The sequence below is a fragment of the Labrus bergylta genome, chromosome 11 (assembly GCF_963930695.1).
Source record: "Labrus bergylta chromosome 11, fLabBer1.1, whole genome shotgun sequence".
NCBI classification, from domain to species: Eukaryota; Metazoa; Chordata; class Actinopteri; order Labriformes; family Labridae; genus Labrus; species Labrus bergylta.
The window spans coordinates 26,263,423-26,286,085 of record NC_089205.1 but is presented as its reverse complement, the minus strand read 5'-3'; the positions used below and the strand labels follow the sequence as shown (position 1 = coordinate 26,286,085).

General features: G+C 41.8%; 1 protein-coding gene across 3 annotated transcripts; it reads left to right on the top strand.

Annotated features, from left to right (window-relative positions):
• The first annotated feature begins 5,191 nt into the window (after positions 1-5,191).
• On the top strand, positions 5,192-22,374 carry galnt17 (polypeptide N-acetylgalactosaminyltransferase 17). 3 transcript variants are annotated; one of them, XM_029281106.2, is made up of 12 exons: positions 5,192-5,542; positions 6,363-6,743; positions 7,534-7,717; positions 11,547-11,713; positions 14,790-14,964; positions 16,259-16,456; positions 17,214-17,331; positions 17,826-18,011; positions 18,786-18,923; positions 19,130-19,225; positions 20,367-20,528; positions 21,063-22,374. In XM_029281106.2, exons 2-12 carry the CDS (start codon positions 6,500-6,502, stop codon positions 21,195-21,197), a joined length of 1,803 nt encoding a protein of 600 aa, XP_029136939.1. In that variant the 5' UTR covers positions 5,192-5,542; positions 6,363-6,499; the 3' UTR covers positions 21,198-22,374. The 3 variants fall into 3 exon arrangements, with proteins under 3 accessions (XP_029136939.1, XP_020509152.1, XP_020509151.1); XM_020653496.3 differs by having other exon boundaries at positions 5,192-5,761; XM_020653495.3 differs by having other exon boundaries at positions 5,192-5,770.
• The last annotated feature ends 289 nt before the right edge of the window (positions 22,375-22,663 follow it).

Sequence of the window (22,663 nt, the reverse complement as noted above, 5' to 3'; positions counted from 1 at the left end):
AATAAAAAGCGCTGTTGAATGAGTACATCGCTGGTTCCGATTCCCTTGAAGCCCTGAGGCATCATGGGAAGGAAGTAGGGCATCTTAAATTAGAGGCAGGAATGCCAGCGAGCCATTTCTCCACATGGGTCTGAAACCGAGCTGCACTAGATCTACCATCGCTCTGCACATGCTCGTCCCAGCCCCTGCCGCTGCTCCTCCAGCAGGAAGAGAGAAAGGTTGTGTGTTAATTACCCAGACTCAAAGTGACAGTAGGTGGCTGGAGAGCTGTTCTGACATCAGATGGATGTGACAGTTTGCATGGTTTGCTTTAGCATACTGCCAGGGGGAGCGTGGGAGCTGAGTGGAGCACAGGACCCTGGCAGAACATGAATAGGGGTGTCTGAAGACTGACAGCGGGTATGACAGGACGGGGACAGGGATGACACACACTGCACAGCAGACAGTGTTGCTGCAGTCTGTATGTGTGTGCAGCACTGCTGAACATTTAGGGCTTTATTTGACATTTTGCTGTATTTTATGTCTTTTTTGTGTCTCTGGTTGTTGGTAAAGTATCTCAGTTTCTTTCATCTTGTATCTCGTCTGTGTACCTAACAGACTGACTGACTCATCAGAGCTCACCTGTTGGGAAAAAAACACCCGACCCTGGGTCAGGTGACCATAGGATGGTGAGGAGGTCTGTTTCTGAAGTGATCCATTTCTTATTATTACTAGACAGTTTGTCAGTCTGTCGGTAGCAAAATTTAAAAAAAGCCTTTTGGTTGATAAGCTTTGATCAGATTTTGGATTTTGTTGCAGCTCTAAAACTTTTGCCACCTTTTAGCCATTTAGACCCCCAAACAATGTGAAGAGTGGGCCAAGGTTTAAGAATACAGAAATGTTTGTCCTGCCACTTCAAAAGGAGAAGGGAGAAGAATATTGGAGAAAAGGGAATTTATACAAAGATGAAGACCCGTAAAAATATATTTATTCATTAGAATGTACCAAAAATTATGTACTGTACCTGTGCCTTTTACATTCTTGTATTTGATCTTATTAATACTGTCTTGCCCTAGTCCTCATTTGTTCTGTGTTTCTTGTAAAACATAAATGCCCTTTAAATACCTGTTGTTATTCTTAAGTATCCATATTTAGGCTAAAGCACAGTGTTTGTCCACTTTGCTCACCTCTGCACAATTGATTAAAAAAAAATGTACTGCACGTGTTTGATAATGGAAATATATTTCTTATACTTGATTTGTAGTAAAAGAGCAAACGCCTGCTCTCTCTGGTAGATTAAGAAACACGTTAAAATGTAGGAAAAACAAGAACTGTAAGCTCAGAGGGTCAAGAGCTCAGCAGAGAGGTGCCATCCCTCTGCCATGTGCTGCATACCCACTCTGCTCCTCTAGAAAGAAAACATGCTCCATGCAATCCTACGTGAAGGTCAATTTGTCTTTGCATCCGTCAAAGCTAAGATCACAAAAGACTCCCACCAGACCGATGATCGTACACCATGGCATGAATAAAACAAGCATTTGGTAAAAAAATCACATTTTCTTTTTCTTCCCACACTGCCGTGATTAACTTCATCAAATCCTGCTCAGCAACTCACAAAGTCTCATGGAGAATGGTATTAACTTGTGCAGAGGTATTAGCCCACAGCTCTTTTTTTTTTATTTCACAAAGTTGTATCGGTTGTGTGCCAGAGCTACATACCGCCGCTGATGACTAAAGAAATGCCACACTATTTATAGGATAATCTCATGAAATCCCCCCCCATCACTCGTCCACCCACCCTCACCCTCCCACTTCTTAATTGTCGTGCTGACTTTGTTCTCCGCTCTCCTTGTTCTTCCCCTCTACATAAATGGAACTTAATGGAACTTCCTGTTTCGCTTTCAAAGGCCCTGCACACCCACCCGATGTCGACATGTTTGATTAGAGCTTTAATCAGCACTGAAGACGGAAACACAAAAAATACCAAAAAGTCAGAAGGGAGTAAATCATTTTTTTATTTAATGACAGGGCAGTGAGGGATTTGTGTTTCAATAGAGACACTTTACTGACAAATAACACAACGTCTTGATAGAGATCCATTAGACTTATGTTATTGTAAAGTCACTGAGACTCACATTTATTTCCTTATTAACAGCATGCTTGTTCATTTAACATACTGTTGTACTATTGAGAAAGGGGCTTCAATAAAGAGGCCGGTCAGTGCGGGTCATGCCATAACCAGCTATTTATTTACAGTCTACTAAAACTCTGACATGAGAATTAAAGGATGAGGAGACAGATAGTTGTACTGCAGCTGGAAAGCCAACCACCTATACTGATTGAACGCTAGGAGTATGCTACCTGTGAAAGATACAATTCACAACCAGGACCCACTGCAAATTAAACACCACTTTAATAATAATGTGCAACCATAAACCATATCACCCCGACCACGCGGTGAATGGAGGACCCCACCAGCCAGCCGCAGCACCAGAAACACAAGAAGACAGAAGTTTGAAACTGTAAACTAACAAAATCCCCTCTCTGCTAAACCATAAAAACAATAAAACTAATGAGGCTAAGAGGTACAATACTAAGATAAATGTTGATCAGTGCTTCACCTGGAAACAAACAAAGCAGTGTTCATTTAATTGGCTGTAAGGGAACAATACATTTTTGAAATACTAGACACCTCACATACCTCTGCATCAGCCATCGGTTCTACCAAGAATACAATTTATAGCAGACACACTATTGAAAAAATGGTTATACAAATACCACCAGTTGCTCGCACCCTTACATAGCCCAACAATAAAAACACTTAATAGAAAACAAAGCTAAAAATAACCCAAAGGTTCGGCTTGAAGAAGCCACAAAGGACCTCAATCAGTCACAGCCACATGAAGGAGCACATGAGACCGTGTGTCTGAGGAGAGTGAGGCCTGCAGTCTTACACCTGCTCCCCATCAGCCTCCTCCTCAGTTCCCTTGCTTTACCTGATTAGCTGCTAGAATATGCATGGTCCTGGTGCCCCTCTGCTATGCATATGGATAATGAGTTAATTTATATTGGTAGATAATTTGACCAGGCTGATACGTTGGTGTAGTTCTAATTTATGAATATGTTGTAACTCATCTGAGGTTTTGTTAAACTACCTCATAATCATTTATTTTCAACCTCAGCCTGTGTTGGATATCCTGCAGTGTATGGATTTGAATTTTTCATTTCCATGTGCACTGCAAACTTCAAAAGACGGCTCAGGACATACAGCGAATGCAAAGCCCTGACAGAAGAGTTTGTCCCGCTTCCACAGGGTCTATCCCAGTTCAACCTAAACTCTCTGACACTTGATTGTTTCCTCAACACCCACTTGAGAGGTTGACGAGAGTGCTCCAGACTATCAAGTTCAACCCTTTCAACAAAAATCAATTTGAACCTTCTCTTACTTGTCTTTCTTACCTGGTTGTTTTCTGTGCTGCTCTGTCATGCAATCTCTCCCTCTTACATTTCTCTCTCTTTTGTTCTTTCTGCATCTCAGCGTGTCTCCTCTCTACTGCTTTAGGATTTTTTTTCCCCCTTTGAATTTTGAATCCTCCCCAGTGTCTGAGCTCTCGTCCCGCCTTTTCTAAAAACTCTCTCTTCTCTGCTTCTCTCTGTGTCTCTGCCTCCTTGTGACGCTCTCTCTCTCTTTTTCGCCATTGATGTTTCTTTCTGTTTCTTCATTGTTCTCCTACAACCAACCTAGCTCTAGTTAAGATCTCACTATATCTCTCTTTCCCTCAGTCTTTCTCCCTCTCTCTCTCTCACATACACTCAGACTGTCTCTTTCCTCTTGGGTTGCCTTCAGATCAGAGTTTGGCATGTCTCTCAGTAAGCTGCAGAGTTACTGAGCTCCTTGATTCATCCCAGCTATCTGGGTGACCCATTTTTGCACAAACTCACACATTTTATGGTGTGACATGAAGTACTGTAAAGTCTTTCATCACATCAGTTCCACAATATATCTTTGCGGCCAGCATGATTTTATTTCTACTTCCTCGATCTAAAAAAAAAAAAAAAAAAAAAAAACTGTCAGAGGTGAAGTACCACAGGGGTCTATTCTTGGTCCTCTGCCTTTTTGGAAAAAATTCAATTCTATTCATGCAAGAATTTAGGTCTTCTTTTTCTAACTGACTGTTTTTTAAATCTCCTTCTCTTTGACATCTTCTTTTATCCTCTACATTTTGTCTCCTAGAACATTTCTCAGCTTCTTCTTATAGTTTGCTGAAAACCCATCGTTGGTGTTGGGAAACTAAATGCTGTAAATCAGGCATTTGGACGCAGAGTTTGAATGAAAGAAGCACCGTTCTACTTATAGAGAAGTCAGATTCAAAATTATTTTGAAGTTGCAGTCGATGTTGATCAAAATCAATCAAAATGTTTATTCAGATCAATTGTACATTTACCACAACAACTCTGAAGCGTGTGTAATCACATACTGTTTAATCAGCTTTTAGGTTTCTGCCCATGATCTCGTCAGTCATCTAACTCGTTATTTTTCAGATAAGCTTAGTAGCATCTTTCTGCACCCAAAACATACTTTAGGATCATAAATTAGTATTGCTAAGATTGAAACTACAAACCAGTATAGCAGGCTAAAGTAGCTACCTGATATTTGTCGAGCACCACCTGCCTTTTTTCTTTTGCTGTTTGTTAAGGGACAAAATAATTCACTCCAGTGCAGCCTGCAGGATTTTACATGTAGAGAACATAGACTGTAAATTGCACAGCTCCCCATGCCAATACTGTCCATTTACAGCTCTGTTTTTGCACATTTACATCTATCTCTAGCAAAGTATGTTGTATTTAATCTTTAGTAATGCTTAGTTAAATCCTGGTTGTGTTCCCATTCTTAGTTTTGATATTTGTAGTGCCTATTTACTTTGTATTTAATATTATATTGTGTTTAAATTAGCTAATATTGTGTGTTTGGACAACCTGCTGCTGTAACGCCACAATTTCCCAGTTTGGGATCAATAAAGTAATTCTATTCTATTCTATTCTATTCTATTGTATTCTATTCTATAATAATGTTAGAGACCGATGTGAGTCAGAGTCTTCCCTTCTCTTTAATTATCGGGTAATAGTGTATCGACACCCCGCCCACCTTCCAATCCAAGCCCCCCCCCCCCCCCCCCCGCGTCGCGCAATCCACTCCACGTTTTACCCCTGCGCCCTTTATAAGGGTTGTATGGGTTATAAAGAGAATCAGAGAGGAACAAACAAGAAGGGCGTGCAGATTCTGCAGAATAACAGGAAACCGTTGCTGTGTGATGACTGAAGGAGGGAACATGTGAGGAAATAACGATAAATCAAGTCGCATTGCTTGTTCTCGCTGCTCCTGCTCCTGCTGCTGCTCCTGCTGCTGATCCTGGAGCATCCTTCCCTTCGTCGGAGGATGCAGCATCTCTCCCCAACACAGCTATCAGCACTCAATCCGTGCAGTCTTCTCATCCCAATGTGATAATTCAACTCGCAAGAGGCTGGAGGAAGATGTGGGATAAGGCTGTCGGAGAGCAGGAAGGTGAACTGGATGTTTTTTGGGGGGATTTCCTCTGAGCATCTGCACGTTTTTTTTCTTCTTCGTATTTCTTCATCCTCAGTGTTGGACGCAAGGGAGGAAGAAGAGAAAGACTCGATCACCTCCTCACCGGTTAAATCTCCTGCTGTGAGGAGTTTTTAATTGGATATGAAACAGACTGAAATGGCTATGGAAGTCTCAATATGAGCGACAATGCAAAGGGTATGATCGGTAAGAGGATTGATTATTTCTAGTGATTTTTCCATGCCTGTATGCTGCCACTGGGTAGAAATAAGAGGAGACGATTAACAGCACAGCTTGATATTTTTTAAAACAGTTTTCTAGGCCTGTTGTTAGTTATGGGACGGCACATAGTGGACCAACTTACAAAAAAAATAATTTGATAGTATTATTATGTTAAAATCTTGTATAAAACGTAAAAATCTAAATTGAATCCCTCTTTTATGTTGTGTTGAGTGAAATAATAGGCTAAGTAGACTTCTCTGTGTTTCATTTTTGCATGAGAATCATGTGACAATGATGTAAATGACACACACTCACATCAAAGGTGTACACTGCAAAACCTACTTCCTTGCTTAAGACCCTCAGGGAATGATCTTCAAACGTGGTTTGAAGCTGTGGTGATGCAAAAACTAATGGTCAGGTGCCCAAATTTGCTCAGATACTGTAGGTGTGGCAACCCTAAAACAATGTTGACAGGTGGTAGTGAGGATCTATGACCTGGAATCTGTGCAGTGGCTCCAAACTGCAGCGTTTCTGTTTCTCAGTGAGATTTAACCCAGTTTCCAAAATGTCCCCACAGGTTTCCACACATCGCAGTCGGAGGGAGCCCTGACTACGTGACCAGTACCCATACTGCTTCTCCTGAGGGTCTAACCCCCTCCTCCCTCCAGTTCCCCTCCCCCCTCCACCAGGAGCCTGGACATCCGGCAACTTTTAATGGCTTTTGTGTTCAGAAGATGGAGGGTCTTATTGGTGCTGAACGTGATCGTGGTTGCTGGGTTCATGACCTTCTGGGCCAGGTGCACCACACGCAACGTCCAAGCCACCGGTCCAGAGGTTTCGTCTGCTGACGGGCAGAGGCCCCGCGGCAATGGGACGGCGCAGGGGCCCAACGTCAGCCATGAGGTGCTGCTGAAGAGGCTCAGCTCGCTGGAGGATGTGGTGTACAGGCAGCTGAACGGTAAAGAGAAGTGAAACATTCTTACATAAATGTCTTAAAGTCTGCAGCTACTTTAGAAAAAACAAAAATGACGTTTGCAGGAAAACATTTAATTTTAAGGATCATATGGTTTATTGTTTTAAAATTTAAAAAAAAGCCAATGAATAAGACTCTTTTTAAAGAAAATATCTTTTAAGCTCTAACTTTTTTTTTGATTATTATTTACTCTCCAAAAGGTGTTTGTTCCACCAGGGTCAGGTACAGAGCAGGAGCTTCTCCAGGCCACTTGAAAAAAGATGTTTGCAGACACATTCTGCAATCCTCCTACTTCAGCACACTGGAGCAGGATGTTTGCAGACACAGTCTCCTGCACACAGCTTATCACACTGAAGGATAGCCCCTTTAATCAGATGTTTAGTCACTGTGCAACCCACCATCGAAAACCCAATCACACTCAAGAAGAAGCTTATTTTATCTTTAATTGGAAACAGAAAAAAAACCTTGAAGCGTCATTAACAGCTTGCAGCCTAGAAATGTGCACAAGAACTACTGACCCCGGTAAGAGTAGGGAACCCTGGTTTCCTCTTGGCCTGTTTTACACTATTAGTAAACAGACGGATGTAGTAAAAGTACTCTTTCAGAATCTGAGCCAGCACTTTTTTATAATGTGAGTTCAGCTGTTTTGACAGCCGCCCACTATGCACTCGCTATCAGCTGTAAACCATCGAGTGAGTTTTCTGAGAGCGGAGTGATTCAGCAGGACTTTAAGGATCCTGACATGTGGTCTTTTTTATCATGTCCTCCTCTTCAGGTCTGTCCAAATCTCTGGGCCTGATCGAGGGCTTCGGTGGTCGAGGTAAAGGTGGCCTCCCCGCCACGCTGTCTCCAGCTGAGGAGAGCGATGCTAAATACTTGAGGGAGAAGTACGGCTACAACGCCTACCTTAGCGACAGAATCTCTCTGGATCGCATCATACCAGACCACCGGCCCAGCAAGTGAGTACATGTCAGGTGTATAGAATTCTCTTTCAAGGTTGTTCTACTTCAATAACATTTTTCTCTTTTCCTCTACTTTTATGACTTTTGGGTTCGATGCCTCAGACAAATATGATAGAGACGAGTGGACTTTTGCTTGTTGTTTGAAAACTACATTCTGCAAGTTTGGGAGATCTCTTAGGTGTGTTCATTGTCCAGACAAAGTGGCGACATGCTGCTGATGAATTATTCACATGGAGCGCAGTGATAGTCCCGCTAGCTGAAGCTGATCGGCAACAGCTGTTTCATTCAGACTGCAAAAAAAGAGCGGATCATTCACAGCTGCAGAGACTGCTCACACCCAATCACATCGCATGCAGGTGTGCAACACAGTCATATTAACTAACTGATAGTCTTGTGTTATACTTTAGGAATAAATTAGATATAAACACAGGAATGGTTCACACAGCAAAAAAAAGCTCAATTTTAAACATATTTGAGAGTTTTTCACTTTTATGATCTTGCAATAAACAACTCTGACAGATGAGCATGCACCGTCTATATCCGACTCCAAATCCTTTGGGCACAGCTTAACGGAACTTTTATTTTTTTTTACTTTACGGTGTGTTGGCAAGAAACTAGGAATAACAAAGGTATCATAACACAGGGAAACCGCTCAATATTTTTAAACATGTTGCAATGCTGCCAAAGCAAGTTGTTATAATGTCTTTAAAAATGTCCTAGTATTAAGATATCACCTATCACATAATGCATCATCAAATCTAAATAAAGACGTTTAAGTGTTATCAGGACAGCTGGATCTGCTCTTGTTTTCTCACTACTTTTTCTGCAAAGTGAACACTTGAATTCACTTTGTGAGTAAACTATTTAAATGTGTCACAGTATCACTGAACAGAACATTGTGATACTCAGGATCGCTTTTTCTTACACATTAATAGTGTTTGTTTGAAGGACACTTGACCTGTCCTTTAAATCTCCTTCTGTCCTTCTCTCTGTTTGCCTCTTACTCTCATATTTCATGAATTTGGGTCTTGATCACTAGGCATGCATGCATGGACAAACAGTTAACACTAGAGGTGGAAATCACCAGAGGCCCCACAATACCATATTATCACGATACCTGAGTCACAATACGATATTATTGCGATTTGAAACATTTGGCGACATGTTGAGAATTGCGACGATGTAAAAGGCTGCATGCAACTCATGATCTGAACTGTTCGTATTTCAGTCTGATCGAACTGAACTGAACACAAACATGAACGGACGAACGGACAGCTGCAGGAATTTTGAACAATGCAAATTGTGTATAATGAATTGTGTAACCCCGTCAGCTATTCAAAATGAAAAAAGGATTTTTTGCTATTAATATGATAAAAATATCGATGATTGGCGACCATGAGACGATATAATATCGCCATTCAAAGTATCGCGATACCATGCTGTATGGATTTATCCCCCCACCGCTAGTTAACACACTCAAACACACTGAACCACTGCTTGGATTTCCTTCAGGTATTAAAACCTACACTATCCAGTTACTTGCACATCATTGATGAATGTTTGTGTGTGTCTCACGTTTGTGCACACACACTCTGAGTAGTGTGTTATCTGCATGTTAAAGGTTTTCTCTCTCTCAGGAAGTAACAGCCTTCTATTTAAAGTCAGTGATGATGAGAAAGTCCTCTGTGTGTGTGTGTGTGTGTGTGTGTGTGTGTGTGTGTGTGTGTGTGTGTGTGTGCGGGGGGGGTCTTTTATGTTAGAAGGATCAAAGTGGTGTGTGAAGCGTGTTAGGGTGTGATATCTTCAGGCTTAGCAGCAGCCAGCAGCAGCAGTGCGTAAGCTGGAGTCTGAGGAGTCCGCTATGTTTGGCTGAAGGTCCCTTTAAAGAACCGCAGAGCCACAGGCAGTGATGGGAAGAGTCAGCTGGGAGTATTATAATTCAGGAACATGGTAGCTTTGGGGGATTAACTATAAATCTGCTTCATGGATATTACTTTGATATGTACAAAACGTCACTTCTACAACATGTAACTAACACATGAGCACAGCAGATGTTTTTATCTCTTCACAGATGTTTCAGTATCTGCAGATTATTACTAATAATGATCAACAAAGTACATTTCAGAAACACCACCAGCTGATTCTTCTTCGGGTCATATTGAGATAAGTGAATGAAGCTATCCTTGTAATGTGTCCACTTCACACTTGAACACTTCTAATCACTCACGCTGCTCTCTTCTCTCTGCTGCACGCTGCTCTCACTGGTTGCTCTCATTTGCAGCATCCCTGCCTCCTGCTGCTCCCCTTCTTCTTCTTCTCCCCCATAATTGCATTGGCACTTCCTGCCTTATACATAATGTACATACAGTATATGCTCTACTTCAGAGGGATTTTCTTTTCTGCTGAGGTTTTCTCTGCAGACCCATTGAGTTAAAAAAAAAAAAAGATTCCTTCAGACTGCTGCACTGCTGCTGGGTTTCATTCAGAGAGAGTCGTCAGTACAACTCAAAGCCTCTTTGTTCTTAAAAAAGTGTCTCTGACTCTCTGAATAAAACATATCTCCCAAACACATGCAGAGTATATCCCATCAACATGTTTTTAATATTTATAACCAAATCCTTTTTCTTACTTATCAAAAAACCAGAGAGCTATCTGTCGAATGATTTCAAAGGAATAAACCCAAATCGTCATGGTTACTCCACCAAAGATCACTTTGACTTCTGTTTGGATTGATTGGTTTCTTTAAGATGTGCAGTATTTTGGGGCTTTTTGTGCCTTCAATGTAGAGACAGGACGGTGGATAGAGTTGGAAATCAGAGAGTGAGAGAGAGTGGGGAACGACATGCGGAAAAAGGAGCCACAGGTTGGATTTGAACCTGGGGCCACCCGCCTGGAGGATCCTCAGCCTCCACACGTGGGGCGCGCACACTAACCACTGCGCCACCAGCACCCCGATTAGTTTGTTTTTTGATTGAATTCTTTATTTCAAACTTGTGAACGATACGGTGGCTGGGAAGTGCAATGCAAAATTCCAAAGTATGAAACACTTTTGCAAAATTTGAGACAAATTTACATTTTCAAAAACATTTTTGACCCCTCGTTCATTAACTTCTGGGTCACTTCCGGTATTGGGTACCTACCCTTTCCGTAAAGAGTAGGCATTTGTAAATTTGTTTTAGGACTAGTAAAAGTGTTTTGGTTTTGTAATTTTGTTTTATAAAATGTAAAAATGTTTTTGAAAATGTAAATTTGTCTCAAATTTTGCAAAAGTGTTTCACACTTTGTAACTTTGCTTTGCACTTCCCAGACAACGACAAAACAATCAAAAGCTAATAGCTGTAGTTACAAATATGTAGAAAACAAATCAAATAAATACACAACAAAAGAAGGAAAAGTCAAAGTCCTTCATACGCTCTTATATTTTAGTGTCATGTCATCCTGTGATATATTCAAAGATAGACTTTCAGCTTGTATTAAAGATGTACTTAACATGAGTAATGAAACTTTAATTCAAGTAAATAAGAGAAGTATAAAGTTTCATCTTTCTAAACATAAGTCCCCTGTTTCCCCTTCAGTGGAGTTGTTTAAACAAAACATCAAAACACTCCTCCTATCTGCAGCAGACTCACAGTTTGGTTGGTTGAACTGGAAGCTGCATGTTTTGCCTTTCAGCCTCATCGAACAAGATGTCAGCAGCCGCTCCGTGGAGGCATTCTGCTCTGCGCTTTTACAGCCGTGATGGAGGATGAAGCGTGCAGAGCTCAGAGCGCAGGCTTCACTGGAAAAAGTTTCTCTTAACAGATGGTGTTTCTGTGTCTCTGTGCAGATGCAGAAAGGTCAGCTACTCCAGAGACCTCCCGCAGATCTCTCTCATCTTCATCTTTGTGAACGAGGCTCTGTCGGTGATCCTGCGCTCGGTCCACTCGGCCGTCAATCACACGCCGGCTCACCTGCTCAAGGAGATCATCCTGGTGGACGACAACAGCGACGACGGTGAGTGGAAATGACGGATTTCTCTTCCCCATAACTCAAATAAAATCAAAGTTTGATTTGAATCAGCTGTATCCAAAGACAAATAAAGTCGTTGCTCCTAAAGGGAGATGAAGAAATAACAGAAGCACAGAAGGGAGAGAGGAGGATACCAGCAGGCCTCAGGGTTTTACAAATGGACTCACAATAAAGGGAGAGGCAACAAAGCAAAACTCAGATTATTGCTCAGTTTGTTTCTAAAAATGAATTCTAATTTCATGATGTCAGCTACTCAAAACATTTTGGATTAGCAGCAAGATGTTAACGTAGTTTTCCCCTACCAGTTCTGTTTGTCTCAGGTAATTCTGACAATTATTATACAGAAATGATTCCTTACAAATGTGTTCAAAGATGGTGCAATTGTTCATTTATTGGTTCCCTAAATAAAACAAGATTATCAAGCATGCAGACAATCTGAAAGCTGCTCAAGAACTTTGAAATCATTTGACTCATGAAGTGATCATTTCCCCGCTGACCCCCCTGATTCTCAGCGCCAGTTCATGGAGATAAAAAGATCACAAAGTGGTTTTTATCTCGTTTCATTTTTTCCCACGAGGTTTGCTCCTTCAGAATAATGGTGAGGAATTCAGTTATCACAACAATAACCTACAGAGCTGCTGCACAGGGAGACTTGAAAGTGAGAGGTACAATCATTTGATAATCTTTCAGAGAGTAGAGTTGATACCTCTGTCGCGTCTGTACGGTCGATGTGAAGCTTCAGCCAGCTGCTGGTTCCTCAGATCAGAGGCAGGAATCAAAGGGGGAACATGTATGTTACTCAAAAGCATGCTGTAATGTTAATATGACACACTGGTTTCAACTTGAAAACATTTCTTTGTTGACCTGACGATGTGATAAGCATCTCTTTGACAAAGCTGTTTTGCTTCCATTTTCTGAAGCGACCAACGGAGTCCAATTTTGCACAGAGGACAAGCAGACCACAATTGGATGTCACAGGGAGAGATGCCCCCTGTCTCATTTATGTGGGCTGCTTGAAAAGCTGGACTTTCTTTGTAGGATGAAGAGACAAAAGAGAGAGAGAGAGAAACGAGGGGAGGGCAAAGGGATAGAGAAGCTACTGAAGATACAGAAAGGGGTGTTAGAAAAGGGAGACATGTTATGAAAGAGGGGATGAAACTAAAAGAAAGAAAGAGATGGAGAAGAATAAAAAGAGGGCCAAAGGAGTTTGAAAATAGGCAAAGTAATGAGAGTGGAAAGATGAAGCGAGAATAAAAAGAGAAGCGGAGAGAGCTTAACACGCTAGTAGAGAGAAAGTGGCAGAAAGAGAGAGAAAGAGAGAGAAAGGAAAGGATGAGAGACACAGAGGCTCTAAGATAAATGAGATCCAACACAAGAGGAGAGGAGAGGAGGGAGAGAGAGCAATCAGACTGAACGGAAACACAGACAAATAAGGAGGGAATGGAGATGTGAGATAGTGGAGGATTTAGGGGATAAGGCTGACATTATTCCATTTCTTTCATTTCCAGCAAATCTCATGAAAAGATCAAAAACAACAAAGCATTAGTCTGTCAATCAGCGCTTTGTTTTTTTTTTTCACTCAGGCCCAAATCCCAGTTGTCTCTGCTGAAGGAATAACAAAGTGTCTGTCGCATATGTTTGATTTTACTCGGGGAAAAAGGGCTTAAGTATTTCCTAAAAGTGGTGTGCACAAGAGATCATAAAAATGTCACTCGAGTGAGAAGTAGAGCATCAGTTAGGAGTTTGTTACAGCTGCTGGTCGGGATTCAGTTTCAGTACATCTTACTTAAGTGTTTAGTATTATTATTAATGTTGGTTAAACATTACATTATCTTCAACGAGGCACTGACGCCTGACAGCAAAGCTTCAAAAGAAGACGTCTAATGAGGTGCAAACATACGTTTCAATCAGATAAGATGACAAGATTTTTCAACAATGGGTCACATGATGATAACTCAAACCCAGGTGAGGGGAGGAGAAGTGTTTTAAATTCTGCTGTAGATTTTAAAGAAAGCCAGATCAGTGAAGATCCTTTGTCCTAGTTCTCACACGTCTCAATGCACGTGCTGCAGAGTAAGATATGTCTTGCTCACCAATGTGTTTTTTCAACAGGTTTCTCAGACAAGAATAGAGTCCTCAAAGAAAACAAAATAACCTACTTGTTATAGTATATCCATATTTGATATCTCTTTCTGACAAGCACGAAGGATATCTTAAACATTTGTGGAACATGAAGGGAGAAACAGGAGGAGCAAACAGAACCCCTCTGGAGAGCAGGTCTGAAGCTTCTGATTGGCCAAGAGCCAAAAAATCCATCACAGAGGCGACATAATGGCATTGACGCAGAGGTCGAGGCATGCAAACCAAAAAAAACAATCTCGTCTCGTATGCTGCCTGCACGAGTCGGGCTCTTTGGCCTCGCTCTGCAGCACATCACACAGTGTGTGGATGTATGTGTGACACGGGGAGAAAGAAGACACAGAATAGGCAACGAGTGTGTGATCAAGAGACTGTTTGAAGCAAAAAAAAAGACAGGGCTGGATCATGAGAAATGTGTTTTTAAAGAGAACTTTGTGTGTGTTTGTGATGCAGAGGTAGACGGGTTGTGTGTTGGAGTCCTGAGGGTGAAGGCTGATGATCTGATTGGGAGGTCAAAGGTGGAGCAGGGGATGACTCTCACTTTGTTTTTGAAGCTACAAAACAGCACCGACTTATGTCATCAGTCTGATTCTGTGCGTACATCATTTGTGTCTTTCTTTTTTTTCCCCAGTAAAAATAAATCCTGTGTTCTCGTGGTAGAGATACTGATCTGAATGTCTCTGCCAGGCCGGGGCAACATGGCGGTGTAATCATGTTTGGGATAACAATATTTGTGCTCTTTGAAAGCAGAGAAGAGATTATGTGACAGCCGCTAATAAATACAGGAAATCATTCAAGTTTGACTTTTAACTGTAACTGGCAGGACACGGTGTTTAAAGACACAACAGGAAGGAAGCATGATGCTGATACGGTCTGTTGCTTTGTTCGGTTTGTGATTTTTTTTATGTTTCATGGATTACAGAGCAGCTGAAGGGACCGCTGGAGGAATACGTGAACAAGCGCTACCCCGGCCTGGTGAAGATCGTCAGAAACCAGAAGAGAGAGGGACTCATCCGAGCGCGGATCGAAGGCTGGAAGGCCGCGACTGCAGAGGTGACGGGCTTCTTTGATGCCCATGTGGAGTTCACCCCATCCTGGTGAGTAAAAGTCTGGCATGTGGATGGACTAAAGCCAGTGATTCCCAAAGTGTGGGCGGGGCCAAAGTTATGACGGGGGGGGGGGGGGGGGCGGGGGGCTGGCAAGGCTTAACAAGAACAATGCTCACATTTTTTCCCTGCTAGACATAAACAGACTGTAAATGAATCTACTAAAGACATCACAAGTTTGTAAGTTTCATGTTACATGTCATGTTACGTCCTCTTTAGAAGTGGTTTGTTAGTTTTCTCAGCTTTTCATCACACACTGAACTGCTATTCTGTACATTTTGCAACAAGTGTTTGAGGTAAATTTTAAATAAAATTATAGGAAATAGTTAGTAAAGATCGTGTCTGAGTGTGTTAACATGTTGATATGTGTTGATGTATAGGGAGGGGGGTGGGGATGGGGGTGGGAGGAACATTTTGGGCACCACTGGACTAATCATTAACACCTCCTCTTATTAACTAAACGGTGTTAGACACTTAAATTGCAAATCATGACGGTAACAGTAACAGGCTGTAAGTGTGACTTTTAAAGGACACTCACATCAGTGCTTCACAGAATCATTGCAGGAGAGGATAAAGGAACCGCACAGGAAGCATTAAACGAACACACACACACACACACACACACACACACACACACACACACAAAGCTATTTCACACCTGAGAAGTTTAAAGATAAGGAGAGAAGGAGAATCAGGATTACAAGATACCTTGCAGTGACGTGTAGCTGGATGAATAAACAAGAAATAAAACAAGCGTAAAAAAAAAGGACATCGCTAAGAAGCATTTTTTCATGGTTCCATATATAGAGTAAAATGAGATTGCCTATCCACCAGCAGTGCAAGATAAAATAGTAGAGGGGGAAAAGACACCACAAGAGAAATCCTTATAAACAAGGATACTTACACTGAAATATAAAACTAAGAGCACTGTTGGTAGACTTGGCAGCAGACGCCATCTTGAATAGGTACATTTGAAGGATTCATTTGAGAGAGGCATCTGATTTTTACTGAGACTTAGTCATAGTTCACTGACAGTTTTTTAGGTCTTGTATTCCTTCTCCAGCTCTGTGTGTACTTTAGAGAATGAACAGCTCACTCGGCGTAAACAGACACATGCCCCCCCCCCCCAGAGCTGAACTGAGCTCAATCAAACAGAATGAGTAACAAAGCGGGAACAACTTGAGGGACTTGAGGGAACTGACAGAAGTGGGCGAGGGAGCAGAAATCAAAAAGAGCACTTCTCTGTCGTCTGTAATGTGTGTTTATGTGTTTACACTCCCGTCAGGGCCGAACCGGTTCTGGCCCGAATCAAAGAAGACCACAAGAGGATTCTTCTGCCCTCCATCGACAACATCAAACACGACACATTCGAGGTGGAGCGCTACGAGAACTCGGGCCACGGATACAACTGGGAGCTGTGGTGCATGTACATCAACCCGCCCAAACAGTGGTGGGACGAGGGGGACGTATCAGCTCCCATCAGGCAAGAAAACTTCATTCAGACAGAATGCAACAACAGGGATAGCCTAAATACAGAAGGGGGGCTCAAAAGTGTAATTAGTAGAATTAGTCGAATTATGTCTGAATTTTGAAGCACACAGACTTAACTGTGTCAGCTGCAGCAGCTTTTTTATGTTGGTGTTTAAGATCCAGCTTTCATCTTTCATCTTTTTGGAATTCAAAGTTAATGCTGATAATATAGTAGTATCACATAAAACATATTGCACAACTTGCAGAAGAATGTTGAAATTCACTCACCGATCATCTGTTTACACACTGCACATAAAACTATATAAACCATACATGCAAACAGACTCAATTCTACAATTCACTTAGCAGACGCTTTTATCCAAAGCGACGTACATCAAAGAGTAAGAACAACACAAGCAAGGATCTAGAAAAAAGGGAACAATGTGAGTAAGAGCAAACGATCAGCTTTGAGTCTGATTGGACACACAGGTGCTGACAGGAAGTGACCAGAGGCAAAGCACAACATTGAGGGCAGTTCTTGAGAGCTCTAATCAGTATAGAAACCATCTTATAAGTCGTCGTTATCAAACAAAAACCATCGTCATTACCATCATCATCATCATCATCAATAATATGGAGACCATCATCATTAAGTTAGTAGGTATTCATGAAAGACACTGACCTATCCACAGTTCTTAAGCCACACTCCCACCACACATACAAATTAATCTGTAACACTCTTTTTTATTGCGGTGTTTTCCTCTCTGCAGGACTCCAGCCATGATCGGCTGCTCTTTTGTTGCCAACCGGGACTACTTCGGCGAACTTGGCCTTTTGGACTCAGGCATGGACGTCTACGGAGGGGAGAACATCGAGCTGGGCATCAGGGTTTGTGTGTCACCCAGTTTCCTCTTGGTCTGGCCCTTTCTTTACCCCTGTAGGTTTTAAGTGGAGCAGTGGCCACCGTAGCATTGGCACTGCTGATAAATGAGACCCCATTAGGAGTCCTGGAGGACCGGCCCTGTGCAGCAGCTCACAGCAGGGCAGAGGAGAGAAATAGGTCATATAGAGCAGGGAGGTTTGAGAGCATGGTAATGTACACTAAGAGCTTATAGAGACTGCTGGTTCTCTGCAGGGTTACTTTGCTGATCTTGTTGACAAGATAAGGAACAGGCATGGCAAACATATTTCTACACTGAAATACAAAAGTGTGTGACTTTTATAACCTTGCTTTTATCACTTATGTTATCATGATTCTATGCAGGAGCAAAGAGAGCAGGGTTTGATTTGAGTGATTCAAAGCCCTGGATTTGTATGGAAAAAAAATGAAAAAAAGATAAGGACAGTTAATTGTCTCGTTCTGTGACGCCTTCTCCGTGCAGGTGTGGCTGTGTGGAGGCAGCATGGAGGTGCTCCCCTGCTCCAGGGTGGCTCACATCGCCCGGATGAAGAAACCCTACCACAGCAACATCGCGTTCCACACGCGGCGCAACGCTCTGCGCGTGGCCGAGGTCTGGATGGACGAGTACAAGTCCAACGTCTACCTGGCCTGGAACATCCCCATGGAGGTGAGAGAGAGGGAGGGCTGTTTCTATGACAACAAGTCCTGCAGTAAGGATGTTGCCAGTCCTGTCGTGTAAAGTTTTCCTAAAGGGGCTGGTCTATATTCTCTTAAGCCTGCTTTATACTTCTGCACTGAATGATCGCCGTGGTGACCTACACTGCGTTGTGAGCGCTACATACTTGTGCGTTGGTGTCTGCATTCAGTATCCCTGCAATACTCCACCTGCAAACGCTTTTTGGTAGTCCGATTTCTATGCTTGATATATATCGCCTGTTTTCCTTTCTGCCACATTCCCTTCTTGTTTATACATATGAAACCATGGCGACTGAAACCAAGAGTATTATATTGGAGTTAGAGAGCTGATCAATATTGAGCAGCAGTTGATTATACGGGCTTGTAGTTTCCTTTCTTCTGCAGGATTTTGAAAAATGACGGCTATACAGGAAAAGTTGTTAATGCAGGAAATACGATGCTACACAGCTGACAAAGCACAGGGCAAGCGGTTGCATTGTTTCGACATGTAGTTACATTTTTGAGGAGGTGCACATCAGGCTGTGTATGTAGGCTATCAGTGCATGTCATCATTTTATATCAGATGTGTTGGAGAATAGATGAACACACTTGTACAACCTGACAGTAAGTTGAATAGTAATTGTGCCTCAAATCTTTAGAGACACAAGAATCATTTATGTAAAAGCATCATTTGAACTATTAATGTGTACTGGATGCTTCTGTAAAGCACAGCGTTCTCATCATGACCCGCCTTTTGCTCGTGCAGAATCACGGTATCGATTACGGAGACGTCTCTCAGAGGGTTGCGTTGAGGAAGAGTCTGCAGTGTAAAAGCTTTGAGTGGTACCTCGACAACGTTTACCCCGAGATGAGGAAGTACAACAACACGGTGTTCTATGGAGAGGTGAGTCAGCGTTTTAAACGTTTGTGAAATAAGAGGAGGAATCTTGTAAATCTCAGGAGGGGCGCTTAATGGTAGATCACACAGAGGGTATTTATCTTACACATAGAGTTACAAACATTGTAAAGGAAGACTACATAAATACTCTTCTGTACATTTTAGAACTTTATTTGTGTCGGTTAAAAATTGAGTTGCTTTTTTCCTTTTAGATCCGAAACTCTAAAATAAGCCACCTGTGTATGGATCAAGGAATGAAGGAGAACCACACTGCCACCCTGCACCCCTGCCATGGATGGGGTCCTCAGGTACAGACAGATGCTGAAGGAAATGACCACAGAGGGCATTTCTCACGGCTGTCTTTGCTCCTCTCTCTCAAACACACTCTGCTCATTAGTGTCACTCTGATTTACAGCTGTTTCCCCACACAGGCTCAGCTGTTAATCCTCTTAGCGGAGACTTCTGCTGGCGGGCTCAAAATGTTTCTGTGTTGCACTTTTTCTGCTGAGGTCCTGAGTCAGTTCCTCACCCTTCAGCCCGCAGGGGGTCTCTTCTTATCTCACAGGGGTAAACAGGAGCACAGGGCTTGGCTCGAGTAGTTTAAAGCTAAAACGCCTGCAGAGCTAAAAATAACTTGAAGTCCAGGTAGTTAGTGCAGCAACATATGAACCTTTTCTTTACATAAAAACACTCCTCAGTGGCATTTTGTAATATAGTCCTTATAGGAACAATGCAGAGAACATCTATCAATACTTTGAAGAATAAATCGAGTAATTATTCAGAGCTGACAGCTTCATTCTGCTGCTGCTGCTTTGTCACTGTCCCCGACATGGCGTGCAATGTGAGAAGCTGCAGCTCATGTTTGTATTCATAATTTAAGGGGATACATTTATGATCACATCCGCCTTTGGTGTCCTTTAAAAACCTGATTACAGATAAATAATGGGACAGTAAGCAGTGAGCTGACATTATGAAGTTTTCCAATTTTATCAGATTTACCAAATTTGAGAAATTGCTGAATTTTCTGAGATTATTTGGCATTGAAAAAAATCATTCCTAAGGGTTTCAGGAGGTCAGACTCAAGGGAACCAATAATATGGTGTAGAAAAAGCTAGAACTGAAGAAGAACCGACACAATCTTCCTGACCGAAGCAAAGTCTGCATATCAGAATGGAGATCAGTCCTGCAAATGACTGCACACACACACTAAGGGAGTGGCGGGGGAGGAGGAGAGGAGGTGTCCTGAAGGAGTTATGTTTTGGTATATATATTTTTTTGTCATAGCTTTAAGGTATAATATTCTTTGATTTGAATCTTATTGTATCTTGACATTGTTGTGGAAACCATTTGGATTAGCTTTGGGTGAATGTGGGTACCACATGGGAAACAGCAGACTATGAAATCTTCCTCAGACTGTTCTACTTCTGTTGTATTTGTGTTTTCCTTCAGTTGGGACGTTACACCAAAGACGGGCAGCTGTTCTTGGGCCCTCTGGGCAGCACGGGGGATGACACCCGCTGTGTGGTCGATGATCAGATGAGCAGCTATCCTCAACTCCTGAACTGTGACAAAGTGACCAACGTGAAGCAGAAGACGTGGCATTTCAATCAGGTGAGATAAGGAAGAGTAAGTAGTGCTTTCAATCAATTAAAAAAAAATAATTTGTGATTAGTAACAGTGATTAACCACGATTAAATACAACTTTAAAGTACTCAGACTTTTTACATTTATTTTAATAGTTGATATGTGCTGTATGAAAACGCAAAGAAAGCTACTAGTTGCCTGTTGCAACACAGCCAAAATATTTGATTTAGGATTTTGGGGTGGCACTTTGAATTGCACCTCGGGGACAAAATTTTTTTTTTTAAATTGAAGATTCCAAGTGGGGCTCGGGTCACCCTGGCTGACCCCTGGAGACGCCCCTGCCAAACAAGCAAAATGACCTAATCCCAGCTCTAGTTTATTTTGCATTGACCTTTTTGTATTCAATTCAAACACAATAACAATCACACACACATGAGATGAATAACCTATAAACACAATTCACCTACTTCATGCCACATCCTGTCACAGTCACACATGCTACACAGGGCCGTCTGTCAAACCTGATAAAAACTAAACGGTGCCTCCCCTCCTGCCCCGCAGAATGAATCCATCATAAATCGAGCCACGGGCCGCTGTCTGGAGGTGGTGCCGGCTAACGTTTACTTCGGCCACCTGCTGGTCCTGCAGGCCTGCTCTGGACAGAGGTGGACCATCAAGAACACCATGAAGCAATAGCAGATTGGTCAATTTCACAGGGACCAATGATACCAGAGGCCAGTTTTATAGTGTCGCTCCACATCAGCTTGGCTGAGGAAGCAGCGTAAAGAGGCAGAGGCTACGAGAAGCGACCGAGGATGCTCAAAAGAGATCATGATCTGTGAACATCTCATCGACACAGCTGCTGTGTGAAATGGCTGATTTATTACAGATGGTGCATTCAATATGATGCAAGTTTAAGCAGGAGGATTGTTTCTCTGGAGATATGAGCTGAACAAACTGTTGATGTTGCCATTATTCCTGTATGTGCCAATTCCCTAGAGTATCATGTTTTTAGGTTGAAGGAGGTTTAAAAAACCTAAACTCTGTTGACTCTCTCTTCTAGGAAATGAAGGTCTGTATCCTCACCCTCCAGATGTTTCAGTCTGACTTTGTTCTTCATCAGGTTCATTCTCTTATGGCAAGTAAAATAACTAAATACATAGAATTACATTTTCAGTATATGCACTTATCAGAAAACATCTGTAGTTTTCATCCAGCTTCATCAGTGGTTCATTTTAGTTTAAGATGTCAGAAAAATGAAGGACTGTCGCCCTGTGACAGATTTAAAGAAATTAAATATTTATGCCCCAAAATGTTTTTTTTTAATTTATTTGTCTTACAGAACCAAACAGCCTGTAAATATTTTTAACTTGAACAAAAAGGGTTCCTGTGAATCATCTCAGAAATCACACCGTCGAGGGCTATCAGACTTCATCATGGTTGAATATGTGGTGGACACATTTGTCTCTTTAAATGTTTTTTTTTTGTTTGTTTGTTTGTTTCACAGCGTTTGGTAACACTGGAAGCTGTACATCTTGTAGCATGATTGTAAGTACTGTATGCACATGGGGGGACAAAGTTGAGCTGGTTCTGTTTCATGCTGAGTGCCATAACCACTGCAGACCGCCAAAACTCACAGGCTGCAGTCTGAAGCACTTTGTTAGACAGATTTAGAAACACAAACTCTGAGAGGAGGAGTGAATCAGGAAGGTAAAAATGCACAAGTGTATGGATTGTGGGAATGCTGGAGGGCTTTCATTGCCCCTGTTCTTCATGTAATGAGATGTATATGATGTCAAGTATTCAATTCAATGTTATCAGTTGGATTTTTGCTTCCAAGATTGTCTTCCAATAAACAACTGGTTTCCTGGTTCCTGATGTTGGATGACCTTGATTATTTAACAACATTAATTTGTTGAGTCAAAATAAAAGTTGTATGTCATTTTTTTCAACCATTGAATGAAATTTAAATTTTAGCTTTGTCAAATTATCAGAAATTGTTGTTCTGAAAAATACAATTTACCATGTTAATAACACTGTATAACAACTTATTGTTTGTTGATAAATTAACAAGTGGAAGTAATTCTTGACTTTACAAAGTGGGAGCCACAATGCTGATTCACACGTTTTCAACTGCTCCATCCATTTTCATGGCCTTCATC